The sequence below is a fragment of the Geospiza fortis genome, unplaced genomic scaffold (genome assembly GCF_000277835.1).
Source record: "Geospiza fortis unplaced genomic scaffold, GeoFor_1.0 scaffold265, whole genome shotgun sequence".
Lineage (NCBI taxonomy): Eukaryota > Metazoa > Chordata > Aves > Passeriformes > Thraupidae > Geospiza > Geospiza fortis.
Genome location: NW_005054393.1, coordinates 206884 through 223817, shown reverse-complemented (window position 1 = coordinate 223817; position 16934 = coordinate 206884). Strand labels below are relative to the sequence as shown.

Here is a 16934-nt window from a genome sequence, read left to right as displayed (position 1 = left end):
CCAAGGCAGTCCATTGGTGGTGACCTTTCATCGTCTGGTTGGAGAAGCCTCTCTGGGGAGTTCAGTGTCTCCTGCTGACTGTCCTTTGGGAGGAGGTGAAGTCCCATGTTGCCAGGTGTAGTCCTCCCAGAGACAAGACTTCTTCAAGTTGCCTCCTGCATGTGGCAGATGTGCAACCCCTTCCCCATGTGCCCCTGGCAATCAGTGTTGAGATAAAGCTACATTGGTTCCTCACACACAGATAAATAATTATGTTTAAATTAATTTAGAAAAAGTTATAAAAAGTCTTTAAAAAGAGTGGATGAAAACACTGATTAAGGGGGTTGTAGAAGTGATGGGAACCTCTTGAAGTAAAATCAGCTTTGCTGTAAGTATGATTGAAAACTGCTTTGCTTTTCACACTCCTAATGTGCATGTGGTTTGCCTGCAAACCATGGCTAAAAGGCATGAAGTCACAGACAACTATTAAAATGTTTAGATTTCCTAGCTTGTAAATATTGTATTTCTCACAGAATTGGAGTGAAATCCAGTCTTATGTTTCATGTTCGTCCACTTCAAATCCATTGGGATGCAGCATTTGTGAAAGAATCAATTATCCATTTGTTAGTCAGGGGAGCTTTACAAATTATACATTAGCAGATTGATTTCTCAGGTTCACCATTGGGGGACTGATTGTATAAGGTGTGTTGATGATGAGTGTCAGGGGAGAAGGAGTTGCCACAAAGAACACAATTAAAAGAAGCTTTCTGAGTGGCCATGAATTTACTCCTAATTGAAGAGCTGACTTAATCGATAGTAAGAGCATTTATTTCAAGCATTTTACATTAGGTAGTTGATTATCACATGAGGTATATTTGCTGCTAGATATTTGATTTTCCTTTCCTTTAAATTTAGGATTTTGCAAAAGTCTGCATTTAGGTCTTTATGTGCAAGGGGTCTGCTAGCTTTCTCTCCTGCTACCTAAACTTCTCTTCCGTCCATTAAGGTAATGGTTTCTTTTGTTCTATAGTCTCAGCTTGACATTATTGATTTTGAACAGTCAAACTTACTTATGTTGTCCAGAATTCCAAACATGTCTCCATCAGAAAGAAAACTGAAGCTAATGGAAATTCAGCTGAAGGTATTTCTTCCTTTGCTGGTAGTTCAAAAGTATATGAAATTCTGAAACTATTCCCAGGTAAATAATTTCCATTCCTAACCAACAGGATGCAATTTATTGCCAAACTTGAATTATGATGCTTGAGAAATTCAATGTGTATTATTATCTCTTATACAGTACTGGAAGTATCATTGTGATCACAAAGTTGTTGTGTATTTTTACTTGATTGGCCTAATGGTAGGGGTCCTGATTAGGTACAAAAAAAGATTATCCAATACAGTGCTAATAAAATAATAAATAGTAGTTTTTTCAACATTTTATATACATGTGCCTCTGGTTTTATGACATGAGGCTTAAGATTAGATCATCTCTATTACGTGTTCTAAATTTTAGATTCTTTTACATGTTACAGGTTTTTTCCAACACACATTTAAAATACCTTTACAACAGTCAAGTGACCGAATTCCAGTGTGTATCATGGTTCCAACTTTAATAAATAATCAGTCCTTCAAATTATAATGAGTTAGTGACTACTTTTGTCTTCTCTAACCTTTAGTGATTCTTCATCTTTTGTAGACATGTAAAGGTAGATCATGCAGGAGGGGCATTTATTCCTTTACTGTAAAATCTAAAGCCTGTTTTCTTTTGCCAGACAAATAAATTCATCAGTGTGTTAGCTGGACAAAGCTTTAAAAAAAACCACAAGGGAAAGGCAGTTGTAACTTTATGCCTGAGTTTATAACATTTATTAAAAAAAAGAAAAATAAAAGCAAGGTGGGAGGGGGTGACCCACAATATTATTTGTGTTCCTCCTTTCTAAAATATCAAAATTATCCACAGGGTATTGGATGCAATTGAACACAATTAATTTTGATGCAATTTAATTTAATTAATTTAATGCAATTAAATTTTAAATAGTAAGTAGCTTTGCTGACTGGCCCAGAAGTATATTTAAACAAATGATGGTTATGAAAAGAAGAATTGGAACTGATTCTGGAAGAAACACTTTAAATTTAGATAATATATGTACCAATTTTATCTGTGGTCTTTTCTTTCTTATTTCCTGGATAGGTTGAGATCTTGAGTCTCAAACAGCTTTCCAGTGGAACATGGTTCTGGAAATCATAGGCTTGACTGTTATTTAAGTCTGAACAAGAAGAGTCTGGTATTAGGGTTCTTCCTGAAACTTTATTTTAAAATGCATGTAATATTCAGCTGAGCTCTACAGAAAGTTCTGACTTGTAATGTCAGTGGACAGGCTAATAGTCAATGTGCTAGTTTGACTTGAGTACAGAAAAAAATTCACTCTGTGTTTGTAATTTCCTGTCAAAACTTAGCTGGACGTTTGTGTAAATGAGCAGGTCTCTTTTAGTTGAATTTAGTTGTTTTCCCTGATTGTCATCTGTGTATGGTGGAGACAAAAAGGAAAAAAAAATAGGAGAAAGAAAAAGTTAATAGCAACTGATGAAGGTGTTGGGCGTGCAGAAGGCTTGTACCAAATTGCTACTTAAAATATATATGCTGTTATGAAATACTGTATCATCGAATTTCTATTTAGAAATAGAACAAGTCTGGAAGTATTGTGCACTATTTTGAATGTGGGAAAAATGCAAGTACTCTGGAATCACCCTTTTTTTCCGCTGACGACATTCTAGAATCTTAGAATCACAGAATGTTAAGTGCTTAGAATGTAAAGATTACATAGTCCTAATCTCCCCTGCCATGGGCAGGGACACCTCCCTCTAGATGAAATTGCTCAAGGCCTTATTCAGCCTAGCTTTGAACAGTATCAGGGTTGGGATAGCCACAACCTCTCTGGGCAACCTGTTCAGTGTCTCACCACACTCACAGTATATAATTTCTTCCTAATATGTAACCTAAATTTCCCCTTTTTCATTTGTACTCGTTACTCCTTGTCTTATCATTGCAGTTCCTGATGAAGAGTCCCTCTCCAAACTTTCTTGTAGGTCCCTTTCAGGTGCTGGAAGTTGGCCATGAGGTATCCATGCAACCTTCTTTTCTCCAGGCTGTACAGCCTCAGCTTTCTCAGCCTGTGTTCATAAAAGAGGTGCTTCAATCGTCTTACAAACTTCATGACCCTCCTCTAGATTTGTTCCAACAGTTTCATGTCCTCCTGATGTTGGAGACACCAGAACTGAATGCAGCACTCCAGTTAGGATCTCACATGAGCAGAGTAGAGGGGCAGAATCACCTCCTTTGACCTGCTGGCATTCCTTGTGATGCAGCCCAGGATTCAATTGTCTTTCTGAGCTATGAGCACACACAGCTGGCTCGTGTGGAGTTTTTCATCACCTAGCAGCCCCAAGTCTTTCTTAGCAGGGTTGCTCTCAACCACTTCTCTGCCCAAGCCATTGCTGTGTCTGGGATTGCAGTGACGCAGGTGTAGTGTCGACAATGAAGAGAGCTGGGGACTCCATGAAATGGTCAAAGAATCCAAATTTATTGTGAAGTACAACTGCTTATATACTTATTCTAGGAAGACTAGTAATGTTTTACTACCAAGATTGGGCTAATCATCACATTAACAAACTTATGCATTTTACAACATCTCTTGCATTTTACATCTCTTGCTTGAAGAGTTTGATGTAATTTTCTTTTTCTGGTAAGTCTGTCTGATTTAATCTTCTTGCAATCTTGATTTAATCCTCAAAGTTCTGTTTGCTATTACCAAGGCATCCTGTTATCAAATCTCTTATGCTAACCAGGTCCAAAGTCCACAATCTGACTTGTGTGTCCCAATAGTGTAGGACCTTGCACTTTGCTTTGTTGAACTTCATGAGGTTTGCTTCCACAAACCTCACATCTGTCAAGGTCCCTCTGGATGCCATTATCCCTTCCCTTCATCATGTCAACTACACCACACAAACTGGTGTCATCAGTGAACTTGCTGAGGGTGCACTTGGTCCTGCTGTCCATGTCACCAACAAAGATGTTGAACAGTATCGGGCCCAGTATGGACCCTGAGGGACACCAGTCACTGGTCTCCATGTGGCAATGAGCCATTGACCAAAACTCTGTGCGTGTGGCCATCCAGCCAGTTCTGTATCCACTGAGTGGTCCATCCATCAAATCCCTGTGTCTCCAATCTGGAGACAAGGATGTCCTGCAGGAGTTTGAAATGCGTTTAGTCCAGGTAGACAATGTCAGTTGCTCTACCCCTGTCTACCAACACTGTAGCCCTGTCACAGAAGATCACCAAATTTGTTAGGCATGATCTTCTCCTTGTAAAACCATTTTGGCATTTACCAGTCACCTTTTTGTTGGCTGGGTACCTTAGCATAGTTTCCAGTAGAATCTGCTGTGTGACCTTGCCTGGCACAGAGCTGAAACTGACTGGACAGTAGTTCCCTGTATCTTCCACTTTTCCCTTTTTAAAAATGAGGATTATATTTCCCTTTTTCCAGTTATCAAGGACTTCACCTGGCACAATTTTTCAAAAACGATGGATGGTGGTTCAGCAACTTCATTTGCCAACTCCCTCAGGACCCACATATAAATATCGGTGGGTCCCATGGACTTGTGCACATTCAGGTTCCTTAGATGGTCTCGAACCTGATCCTCTCCTGCAGGGGGCTCCGGATCTTCATCCTCACTGTCCCTGCATCTGCCTTTCTTGACTTGGGTGGCATGGCTGGAGCACTTGGCAGTGAAGACAGAGGGACAGAAGTCATTGAGAACCCCAGCCTCCTCTTTGTCCAGGGTAGCCTGGTCTTCTGTTTTCTTCCCACATCTTCTCTATCCCTAGTCTCTCTTTTGCTTGCGACATACCTGTAGAAGCCCTTCCTGTTATCCTTTGTATCCTGCAGGAGAGGTTTTGCCTTACTGAGCACTGTTAATTACCTGACTACAATAATACATTTAATCTCCAAAGTATTGCCATATGGCTTTCACATTACAACAGATAAATTCCATCATCCTGATCCTCGTCTTCAATGTTTATGTGAAGATAGCTTATGTAGTCCACTTTACCTATTTTCTACACTTCATTTTTTTCAGAATCAAACTTTATCAAAGCCATTTGACTGGAAAATAGGAATAGTGTGGACTGTAGGATTGAGCCATCAGCTCCTCATGTGTCCTGGTTTGTGTCATTTTGTCTTAGGTTTTGTTGCAGTAGTGTCTCCAACAGGGCCCATCACACTGGAGTGTTGCCAGATCTGCTGTTGCTGTGATGTCAATCCGATGGTGGATGTAGGTGCTGGAGTAATGAGAAGAACATGACTAGTTGAACACTGTACCTTAGTGTATGACCCTGTGCCAAGACTGTACTACTGAAGACAGACGTTTTGTCTTTGCAATTGCAAAATAACAAATGAAGAGGAGAAACTTAGTGGGAAGGTTGTGGCAATGGCAACTTAGATGCAGCCCAGAACAAAAAAACCCATATAATTTCCATGATAAACTTTCTATGCTTGTCCTCTCAGAAGGCCAGAGGTGTTCCTGGTAGTAGAGGGAATGGTGCAGAAATGCTAGCTTTTTGCCTATGGCCACCCCTAGACAGAGGCAAAGTCTTCTCTTGCACCTTGATGAGCAAAACAGAAATTTAGAAAGGCATTTTTCAAGGCAAGGCAGGAATGAAAGTACATGCTGTTTATTAAGATTCTAGAAAGTCAGACTGACAACTGATACAGGATGCCTTACTCAGCATCCTCCAGTCTTGCAATTAGCCAATTCTGTGTGTAATATCTGAGAATAGAGCTTTTTCAAGGATGTTGGCCACACAATCAGGTTGATGGGCTTGAGCTGTACTCCACTGCTGATACCCCCTAAATGTGACAGAAGGAACACAGCTGTGGAATGTGCACCAGCTGCCTGCACTGGTGTCTTGTGACCATGTTCACAGGGGTCTTAGGATGAGGGAAGAGAAGAGGATCTGACTCCATGTTTCAGAAGGCTTGATTTATTATTTTATGATATATATTATATTAAAACTATACTAAAATAATAGAAGAAATGATTTCATCAGAAGGCTAGCTAAGAATAGAAAAAGAAGGAATGATAACAAAGGCTTGTGTCTCGGACAGAAAGTCCGAGCGAGCTGACTGTGATTGGCCATTAATTAGAAACAACCAACATGGGCCAATCAAAGATCCACCTGTTGCATTCCACAGCAGCAGATAACCATTGTTTACATTTTGTTCCTGAGGCCTCTCAGCTTCTCAGGAGGAAAAATCCTAAGGAAAGGATTTTTCATAGAAGGTGTCTGTGACAGTGTCTGACCTTGAAATGTAGCAACTTAGCATAACCAGTCTGTGGCAAACAAAAATACTTCTGGAGCACATAAGTCAAGGAAAATTGGTTTAAATTCCCAGTGAACTTCTTTGCAAACAACACTCTGTAGAAAGACCACTTTGTGATTTCAATATTTCAATATTTTCAGGTGCCATTTTGTGGTGAGACCAGGAATTATATATCTTGTGCACAAGAAAGCAGGAAAGCAAAAAGGCAGTGTAACTTTCCCAACTCATCAGACAGCTATGGCAGTGCAGTGTTCAGTTGGTCAATCAACCTTGATTTTAAAAAAGCTTCTAGAAAATATGATTTGGGCATATGCTGTTTTCAGAGTGGATGGGAGGAAAGCTTCCCTTTCTTTGAGTTGGAATTTGTTGTGTGTGTGAAAGATTATGGGGGGAAAAACTTACCAGAGGGTGTGAAAACACCTCAGTTCATCTGCTGTAGAATAGCCCATGTGGAGAATGTGTTTTTATATACTTATTACATACTTTTAATGCAATTCCAACTGCCATAGCATATATAAGGACCTGCGATACTTCAGACACAGTTGTGTAGCATCTAATGTGATCCCACAACTCCAATGCTCTTCCAGTGACACTTTGTTTTTATACAAACGTATGATGGATTTCTTTTATCATGCTCAGAACCACAGGAGTGGTCTAAGTTGTGGTTCAATCCATTCTATTTTTTATGAGAATAAGAAAAGTGGTTTTTAAAAGTGTGAGAGACTTACCTGTGGGAAAATCCTTCAGTGATTTTTGAAATGATGAGCTATTTGTTACAGAGGGTGAAATCAGGATGATGGTACATAAGAAGTTATAATTGACTTGGTTTTTGTATGCAAGAGGATATGCATCAGGTTATACAAATGATGTTATGAGTTAGCCCTCCACACCTCAGGTATGAGTAGCTGTTTAAGCTAAGTAAACAGTAGTGGATACTGTCTAACTCTGTAGGTTAGAACCAAAACTATATTTGTATAGGGAAGGGAAGATTTATTGAATCGGGATGGTTTTCAGGCTTTTCTCCATATTTGTCTAAGAACAAGTAAATGTTGCACTTCAGTACCTTCTAATACTTCTGAGAACAGTATTAGAGCCAAAAATGAAAGAGAAGGAATTTGAAAAAACAAATAATTACAGGCCTAGCCATCAGACCAAAACAGAAAGTCTCCAGTTGCCCTGATGCCTCTGTGGTCACCGTATTTTATCCAAAGTTTTGATAGCAAGAACTAATAGCCATGGTGCACAGGCACAGATGCTTAAGGTCTGGGAGCCTGGCACTTCGTGGGAGTTCCAGAGCCCTGAGGCAGGTAACTGCAAAAGGAAAGTCAAAATTTTGGAGTGGGGCAGAAGGCTGGAAAGAAGTCTTTTGTTTTTGTCATAGAAATACCTATTCTGTGAAGATTTTTTGATTCATGCAACTAAACATTACTCAGTCGTTAACACGTAAATCTTTCAAAGTGCAAGGAATGTTAAAGCATGTCCTTGGTGATGTAACTTTAAAAGTACTTTTTCCTTGTTTTCTTTCTCTAGAGCCCAGTGAAGATAAATCAGATCAGCCTGGATGAAAGCGGAGAGCACATGGGTGTTTGCTCAGAAGATGGGAAGGTACAACAAATCTCTTTATATATTTGTTGAGGTAGCAGGTAGTCCTAGTATTATACTAGGATAATTGTGATAACCTGTGGAGTTGATTCCTGCATTGCACACCACTACTTTGACCATACATTTTGAGAACTGAACTCACCTTTAAATACTCAAAATTAAAGTCAAATATATTTTGCACAAATATGCTGTAGGAAAAGTAATTATTAGAATGTCAATAATGTAACTGCTATTAAGCTGATTAACAGCTGTGACAGGAGGTCATGTCAACTTAATCATTACTGCTGTGCCAGTTATACTTCAGTGACTACTCTGCTGTTCCTGCAAGACAGTAGTTTAATGCCTTTCTGCTATAAATCCACAAAATTGGATTTTGTGGACATGATTTCTGTGGGCTGGTGGTTTTCATTTTCACACACTTTATGAATGTTTTTCTTGAATTACAGAATCTTTTGATAAACAATCATAGTTTATCAGAAGAACAAAGTGTCTTACAACAGCCACATTAAATAAATGTAAAATCAATATATGTACAGTTTCCTAAAAAACCTGCTTCCTTGACTGAGGACATATATAATTTGTGTAGTGTATAAGTAGCAATTATCAGTGCTTCTCTGGAATGTTGAGCTATGACATTTAGTGGTTTTGGTGATTGATTTTCCAGTTATAAGAATGTCTTTTTGTTTTTTCAATGGATGACAGTATTTTCTAATGTTGGTTTGCAATTATAAAATTCAAATTCACAGTGTGTATTTAAGCTTATTTTTAATATAGTGCCCATATACAAATGCATTAAAAGTAATTTAAATAATTTCTCAATTTCCAACTTACTTCTGAGGAGAACATTTCTTACACAGTACACTTGGGGGAAGAGAAGTGTTGGTAATCCTAATGTTGCATTCAGTTGAAGTTCTTTACATTAAAAATACAGCTGGAATTTGCAATGGGAAAAATGGGGAAACAACCCCTTTAGACTGTGTGTGTTTGGGTTTTTTCATTCCAAATAGAGTTTTTTGCCCCTCAACAGGCAGGCAGCCAGTTTGTGTATCCAAGCCTTTTATTTCTGAGAGATATCTTGATGTCAGTATCTTGGCACAGTAATTAGGATACTAGTGCCTATCAAAGTGGTTATAGAATTTTACATCCTGTGTGAAATACAACAAGAGTATCCTATTTGTCTCAGCAAGATAAGGCAAGGGTCAGTATTGTGCAAGCCAATAAAAATGTTGAGCTAGCATTGCTGGTTTAGGTTTTCCTATGGTGTTGGGGAGCAAGCACTTTTACTGTAAGGGCTCCTCAGATATGACTGTGGATGAGTGTCCACTATGCTGCGGTGAGACTGCAAGCCATACACGTTTTTTTGCATACTAAGCTAATATTAAATATACTTATTTCATTTCAGATATACTGAAAAACCCATAATCACTACTCTGGTGTGGTTCTATTTGAAAAGACTTCAATACTTTTAATGGTGACTCTGTCTTCATTTAGTGAAATAGCAGTTGTGGATCCCATGTATGACATTACATACTATACAAGGCAGTCTAAAATACAGTCCCACAGCCACAGGAATGTAGTATCACAGGTACAATATTCAGCATAGTTGCATTCATAGAATCCAGGAACATTGATGCTTCACCATGTTCTACACTTGTGAAAAGCACATCTGGAGATTTAAAAGATCTGTATTTTAGAAGGGTATTTTAGAAGTTAGATTTTCCACATGATCCAGAAAGGCTCGTGTCTGTGAAATAATCCACCCCTAAAACTGATTAAAATAAATAGTTTTATGTTGTGCTACTGTATAAGAAAATGGCAGATTCCCAGCCAGATAATGATTCCCAGCCAGATAATTCCCAGCACTTACAGATTCTGGTCATAACAAAAGTGTAACTTTCATTCCTTATAGCTCTTACCTTACTACAGTGGGAGTGTTGATATTGTGAGCAGTTAAAATACTTGTACAAGTAGTTACAAAGTCTTTATTAACTTGATTAAATGTGTAAAAGTGGTGAAATCCTTTAAAAAAAAAAACAAGGGGGAAAAACAGTAAAGCAGTACAGTAAAACAGTTTCATTTTCTTAAATCAGTTTTAAACAAAAAAGCAGATGTAAAGAAGAGTCCTGGGAATTTTGAGTCAGCTGCAAGTATGTTCTACCAATTAATGAAGATATGTTTTCTTTTGCTATAAGCAGAGTGCATTTTCACATATCAAAGTGGATCCAATATGATAGAGATGGAAGCCATTTATTTTCTTGCAGGAAGGCCTTATGATGAGAACCTCCTCCTCATATCTGTTCTGCTGGCCGATATATTTTATTTTACTACTTTTTTTTTCTGACTCTCAAACTAGATTTGATCTAGCTGTATAGACTGGGGGGAGAGCACAAAAGAACAGTACAATTTTCTAACCCTCTTCTTGGCAGTCAGCATCCAGACCCAATGTCAAAACCTGTCTCATGTATGTCATACATGTCCAACAAATGCTTTGGGAGCCACTTGTAGCTTTTCTGTACTACACATTTGGTTTGAAAACCTTCCTTTCTAATGAAGTCAGCTGCAGCTGATCACCACTGGCATGGAAAGGAGCAGAAATTATAACCAACACCAGCCCTCTAGTCTAGCTGCTGGGTATTGAAATGTTAGGGTATAAGAGAATTTTGGTGCTCAAATAAATAGAACAGGAAGCAGGCTGGCATCCTCAGAATTGTGGAGATTTTTAGCTTGTTTTTTTTTTTGGTGTTAGTTTTGTATGTAGTTAATTGTATACTATCTTGAAAAACCTGGATATGACTCCCAATTTTGCTAAAGCTTCCATGTCATTACATAAGAAGAGTGTAATTAGCACTCTTATTCTGGCTTGTAAATTTTTTTATATGAAGAAATAGAAATTATATTGAAAACTCATGTGCTTACATGTTTTAGTGTCATCTCTAATACCTGTAACAACATTGATGTTAAGAATATCCGTGAATGACATTGATAATTTTTCAAGAAACGTGACTTGATTTCCTGCCTTTTGGTCACTGAAGGTTGCTTACTTATTCCACATGTGGAAGCAAAGAGGCAGCTAAGTCTGGATGCACTGGAGTGGTGGGTTCTGGATGTTTAAAATCAGACAAGACTAGCAAAATGTAGTGGAATCATAAAATCCTTTTTCCAGCTGCCTAAGACCATTGTGAACAGAGTGGGCATGGAAAGTAGAAATAGATAAATCCAATATAGGTTTGTAATAGCAAAAGAATCACTTTCTTTCTGAAGAATATGAGACATTAAGAAGTAATAAACTGTTAGATGATGTCCCTAGAGTAAACATGATAGCATGTATTTTTTGTGGAATTGTTTTTTCCTCTTAGCTCACTCCATGTTGTTGTAATACTCCAAAAGAAATATCATATTGCCGTATTCAGTGATATATTAGGAAAACGTTGAAGGCACTGTTGCTAATTTTAATTACTTTTAATTTGAGAGGGGTGTTTTGTAATTTTTGAGGATTCTGCTTTCACAGAATTTGTAGTGTTATGTTTTTAACTGTGTATTTTCTTTTCTTTTTTCTCCTTTCTTTTTTCTGTCTTATTTTCTCTTTCCTCTGTTTCTTACTTTGTGTAGGCTATTGTACTGAGTATGATGTGCCAACTGATGAAAACAAAAACCCAGAAAGCAAAATCCTCTAGACATCAGCCCAAAGGTTTTCTAGGCTTACAGCCAGGTCCAATTCAAATACAGCCCTTTGGCTGGCTTACATGATCACAGCTTTGTGATACATCTCACAGTCTCCAAATATTGATTTTTCTAATCCATTGGAGCAGTAGCTCAGCCCTACACAGTGCATGCAGAAGTATTTTTAAAGTGTGTTGTTAGAGGCAGTAGATTCACTAATGAGTAATGGACTGAGCTGATAATGCTTAGGAGATGTGTCCAGGAGACAAGTTTGAAAGGAAAATGAGGTGGTTGGAGATGTCTTTAACTTCACGAGACTGCTGAACTTTGAGCCACTCTAAGGATGTCCTAGTTCCTTGCCAATGGCTTAGTTCCTCTTGTAGTTTCCCTGAAGTTTAATATATTTACTTTGTCTTCTTGACCGTCTGCAGGAATTTTGGGTATTCTTGGGCTCTGAATTGATCTTTATAGAGCAATTAAGCCTCCCATTTTGTGGCCCATTACTGATATTTACTGGCTTTATTCTTCAGGTCTCTCTCTAAAGGGATTTATGTTTTCTCATTACTATTATTTTTTTATTTTTCCCCCTGAAGGAATCGTGATGGGAAGAAAGAAATAAGGTTAAAAGATCTTTTAGAACTTTTGAGTCCAATGCTGAACATGCCAAGCAGAATTACTGAAGGGATTACCTTTTCCAGAAAATTTTCCAGAAAATAATGAGAGCCTATCTGAGAGCATTCTTAAGTAGATTTGCTGTCAGATACATTTCCTCACTGATCACTCCATGGGATGCTCTTTTTTCTCCCTTCCTCCAGTGGTGTTCATCCCTCCTTGGATGAGTTTGTTTCAACAATTTCTGACAGTGGGTGGAAACCTCTTAAAAACATAATGAAAAAGCAAACCATTTATTATTCTTCCTGGAAAGCATAGTTAGTAAATCAGTTACTAATTTCTGGCCATAAGTCTTCAACCCCATTTTATTCCTAAATTCTGCAGGAACTAGGTGGTCAACTGTCTCATCTGAGAGTAAGGAAAGGGAATATTGTTTATTGAATGAGGAGACATGAATCCAAAAGAGGGCTGTACTTAATCTGGAGGTACCTTATTCTGTAGTCATATCATCTAATAGTATTTCATTAACACTTGATATCTCTGTACTTGTTCTGAGTTAAAGGTAAGGAAACATTTTAAAAATCTGTTTATTCTCTTGACAGTAGAAACTTTTTTTAAAATTCAATGTTGATGCTTCTTCAGATGGATTGATTCTGATAAATATGATTGCTTATGGTTGCAACTCCTTTGCTGACTCTTAAATGTGCTGATACCTCAATATAAGTGAGAAGGGAGGAATCTTCAGAGAAAGAAATTTCCAGTGATCATGGAATAAAACAAAATAGCACTGTATGCACTTGGGAGGAGGGGAGGATGCCTAAAAATATATGGAACTTGGATTTCAGGCTGGTTTTGCTTTATTGTCACAAGTTTCTTTTCTTATGTAAACTCTGTATTGCTTGGAGGGAAAAAAATCCTACCATTCTTTCTCAGAAAGGAAGAATTTTTAATTTATTTTCTCCTGAATGTTATTCTGTTGCTCTTACCATAGTTAGGTTGCTATCTGTTAAACAGATTGGATCAGCCTAAAGCAAAAGGAACTTACTGTTTTCACTGTGATTGTAACAAAATAAAAAAAAAGAGGAAAAATATTCATAAAAGTACTTCCGTATTGCTGCAAATATTAGATATGTCACCATAGAAGACCAAGCCATATCAATTAGCTCTGAATTGTTAACTGTGCCTTCCTTTAAGAAAAAAGATGTCATGTTAGCATTCAAATTAATCTTCTAGTTGTTAGGTTTTTACTTTCAGTGTTAATTGTTCAGTGTAAATCAGGTAATAATTTTCATTTTTCAATATACTTTTTCAGGTACAAGTGTTTGGATTATATTCAGCTGAAGAGTTTCATGAAACATTTGACTGTCCTATTAAAGTGAGTGCTTGTTTTAATCTACAGTAATTGTGGTGGTGTTGTCTTTAATAACAGAAAGGTCACATGCAATATAAATGAAAGAGAGGAATATCACTTCCTTACAATGTTATTCAAGTAACTAGGAAATAGTTTTCTATCTCAATATAAAAGCTTTTGATCTGGTTAGGTAGGAAGAAAGCCAATCTTGGTTTTGTAAGAAGTATTATTGAGTTTTTCAAATACAAAAGGAAAGTGAAAGAGAAATTATCCTGTTTCAGGATACCCCTCTCACCATATTTCTTTGTAGATTTGTGATACAAATTCTGAGGGTTCTGCTAAATGTGAGGTCAATACTTTGCAACCAGTTCATATCCATTAAACCTGCCTCAAGATAAGGCAATGGGCAGTGATACTGATGTGCCCCATCTGAAGGGAAGACTTGAGTTTAACTCTGCTTTGGAAAAGTGTGTCTGCCTGGCTGGTGAAAAAAGGACATCTACTAGGCATATGGGAAAATCCAGTACTTTTTAACAAGAAATATTTCTTGCAGAAGGAAAGGTGATGTGGGCAAATGTTTGCATTTTGCTGCTTGGGGTCGTCCATGTTGCAGCTGCTCTTTAGGGTGTGGGGGAAAGGAATGACATCTGTTAAGTTTCACACATGCCAGATGTGACTCACTTGCCTCCTAGGCCTTTACTGCTCATACAGCTGGATCTCCACACTTGACATTGTAACACATAAAGCAAAGAGACTGTGTAATATGCTACACAATGTAGTCCTCTGGCAGGGCTGAGGTATGTGTGCCCTTCAGGCAAGCCCCAGACCGGATTTAACTGGGGTAACTTGCTCACAGCAGTCCTGTTCTGATTGGTCCTAATTCTGCAGCCTGCTCTACAGAAAAGTAGCTATTCAGTGCAACATGATGCTCAATGTCACCCTTGTCATACAGCATATAATATGAAGAATTATCTTCTAAGAAAAGCAACCAAGTGTCTGCAGCAACTAGACTTTACTTCAGAGAAAGAACTCAGCTGTAATACTTGATAATTGACAAAGGGTATCTAGTTTAAAAAGTGAGGTAGTAAACTTCATGTAAACTCTTATTTAAGCCACAATCCTCTCTTTCCCTTTTTCCCCACCATCCCCAGATTGTTGCTGTTCATCCTCAATTTGTAAGATCCCACTTCAAGCAATTTGTAACAGGAGGAAAAAAGGTAAGCATTCATAATGAACTTTGGCTACCTTTAAATAGCCCTTGATATAGCTCAGAAGGCTATGTATGTGACTTATAACACCTAGAACAAAGGCTTCTGCTTTTTCCTTCTATTTATGCATTGTATTCTAAAGCATTTTTAATTAAAAGTGACTTCAGGGGGAGAGAAAGTGCAATTTTTATGTTAAAAACATGTCGCAACAAGTTGAGATTCAGAGTAGAAGTACCATTCTGTCTAGATAGCCTGAAAAAAAAGTAATTTATATGTCCTGGGCCAGATTTTCTCCATTTTAATTTGTTGAAGTGGGAGCAGAAGTTAGACCTTAAAACTGATCAGGTTACCTGTGGATGATTTCTTGGGATGGTGTTTTGTTTCATTGTTTGGGGCTTTATTTTAAGGAAATAAACCCAAGTATCTTCATCAGCTGTTGTGAGGAGTTTTGTTGGTTTTTTTAAAATTAACTAAGGAGAGTTCTTGGTATAGTAGAGCTCACCCCATTCCAAGCATTTATATCTCTAGGTAGTCTTCTATTTGGATTCAGTCAGTGTTTTAAATGTACATTAAGTGTCTTATTAGTGTAGTATACAACTCTGACTTCCAGATTGGAGGTGTTTCCATGTCCTACAGGTATCTTGTATCACATTGCATATTTTCAATTCTTGATTCCATGGAATTTTATTTGCCTTCTGTTAGGAATTAAGGATGAACAATTCTCACAGATGCGTCAAACCATATGCCATTGCATTGCTCTTACCAGCATGTAAAAACTACAGGCTTCTAGTGCTGAATGCATCTTAAATTTCATTAACAGTTCAGTAATATGTTTCAAAGCGTAGCTGTGCTTTAGCTATTTAAGTGGTGTGTGTGCTAGACAGATTTTTTCTGGCTGGTAGAAGTTGGTGTTGTCCTTAAAATAATGCACAGTCAGTGTGTGTCTTTGTCAGCCACCAGTTTGTGAAGCTTTTTAGTGCTGATAAAAGGGGCATGGAAGGAGAGGAGCAAGGAATTAATAGAACAGGCTCTGTCAGGTGGTAAAAGATCTTGCATTAACCTGATGCCGAACAGAAAAAAACATCAGGGAGTTAACACATTCTCTTTGGTTATCTTTGATTACTTGACAGGTTGTTTTATATTCTGTCCTCTGGGGAATGGTATACTCATTCTTAATACATTCATGCTTTGCTGAGGAACTTTCCTCCTCAGAAAAACTTTAATTGACATCTTAACATAAGGTATTTAGCATTGAAGCAAATGTCACTTGACACCTGAAATTTGATTTTATTGGTACAGAAAACCAACAAATAAAGCTTTTTGCCTTGCAGTAGAAGCCTTTCCCCTTCTTTCCTCCAAAAGGAGCATACATACTTCTGTATAAGCAACCACAAAATGCTTTTTGAAAATTCAGAAAGCTAAATTCCACCTACTAAGAGAGCTACTTTCTTGCTTTTTCTGAACATTTGCACCTCTCCTTAACTATAGAGTCGAAGTGTAGTATGAAGGCAGCAGGCAACAAGAGTGAGGGAGAAGCAGGCTGAAGGATACAGCCTCAGGCTGTGGACCTCACCACTTTCTCCCTGTGTCCAGGGGATTGTGCCTACTTAAGCAATGTTAAGCAACCAAGGTGAGCTCCTTCAGGGAGTGGGACAGTCCTCCTGTGGCTCCTGAGGTCTGTGCACTTTTAGCCTTCGCATGTATACGCTAACTTCATCCCTGATACCTGGCAGTGGTGGGAAGCATGTTGCCTGTTGTCCTCATGCACACCAAGGTAAGAGTAACAGTAAGAGTATCTTAATTTTGGAGCAAATGTAAAAGAAAAGCTTTGCTTAAAGCTCTAATGGTATGCTCCTTGCCTGAGCTGCATTAAAAAACGTGGTGTATATCATGTGAACACTTAATCCAAAGGCTTGCTGGATCCATTTTTGTTTTTACTTTCTGGGAATGGTGACATAATGTATGTAACCATTTTTAAAGTGGAGTGGGTTTTTTTGTTTGCTTTGCCTTCATTTTTTTAGAAAAATATTCTTCATAACAATATAAAATGTGTAAAAATACCTTTTCCAGTTCAAATATCCACTCAGGGCATCCTGGAAATATTCAAGAGATGGAAGTGGGAAAAAGATCCTAGCAACATG

General features: G+C 37.9%; 1 protein-coding gene across 1 annotated transcript in view; it reads left to right on the top strand.

The window, feature by feature from the left end:
- VPS41 (VPS41 subunit of HOPS complex) overlaps positions 1-16934 on the top strand; it is a 110413-nt gene that overhangs the window by 35819 nt on the left and 57660 nt on the right. Inside the window, exons 4-6 of the mRNA XM_005425684.2 lie at positions 7891-7965; positions 13547-13609; positions 14737-14802. Of these exons, the coding sequence (XP_005425741.1) occupies positions 7891-7965; positions 13547-13609; positions 14737-14802 (204 nt within the window). The remainder of the gene's footprint in view (positions 1-7890; positions 7966-13546; positions 13610-14736; positions 14803-16934) is intronic.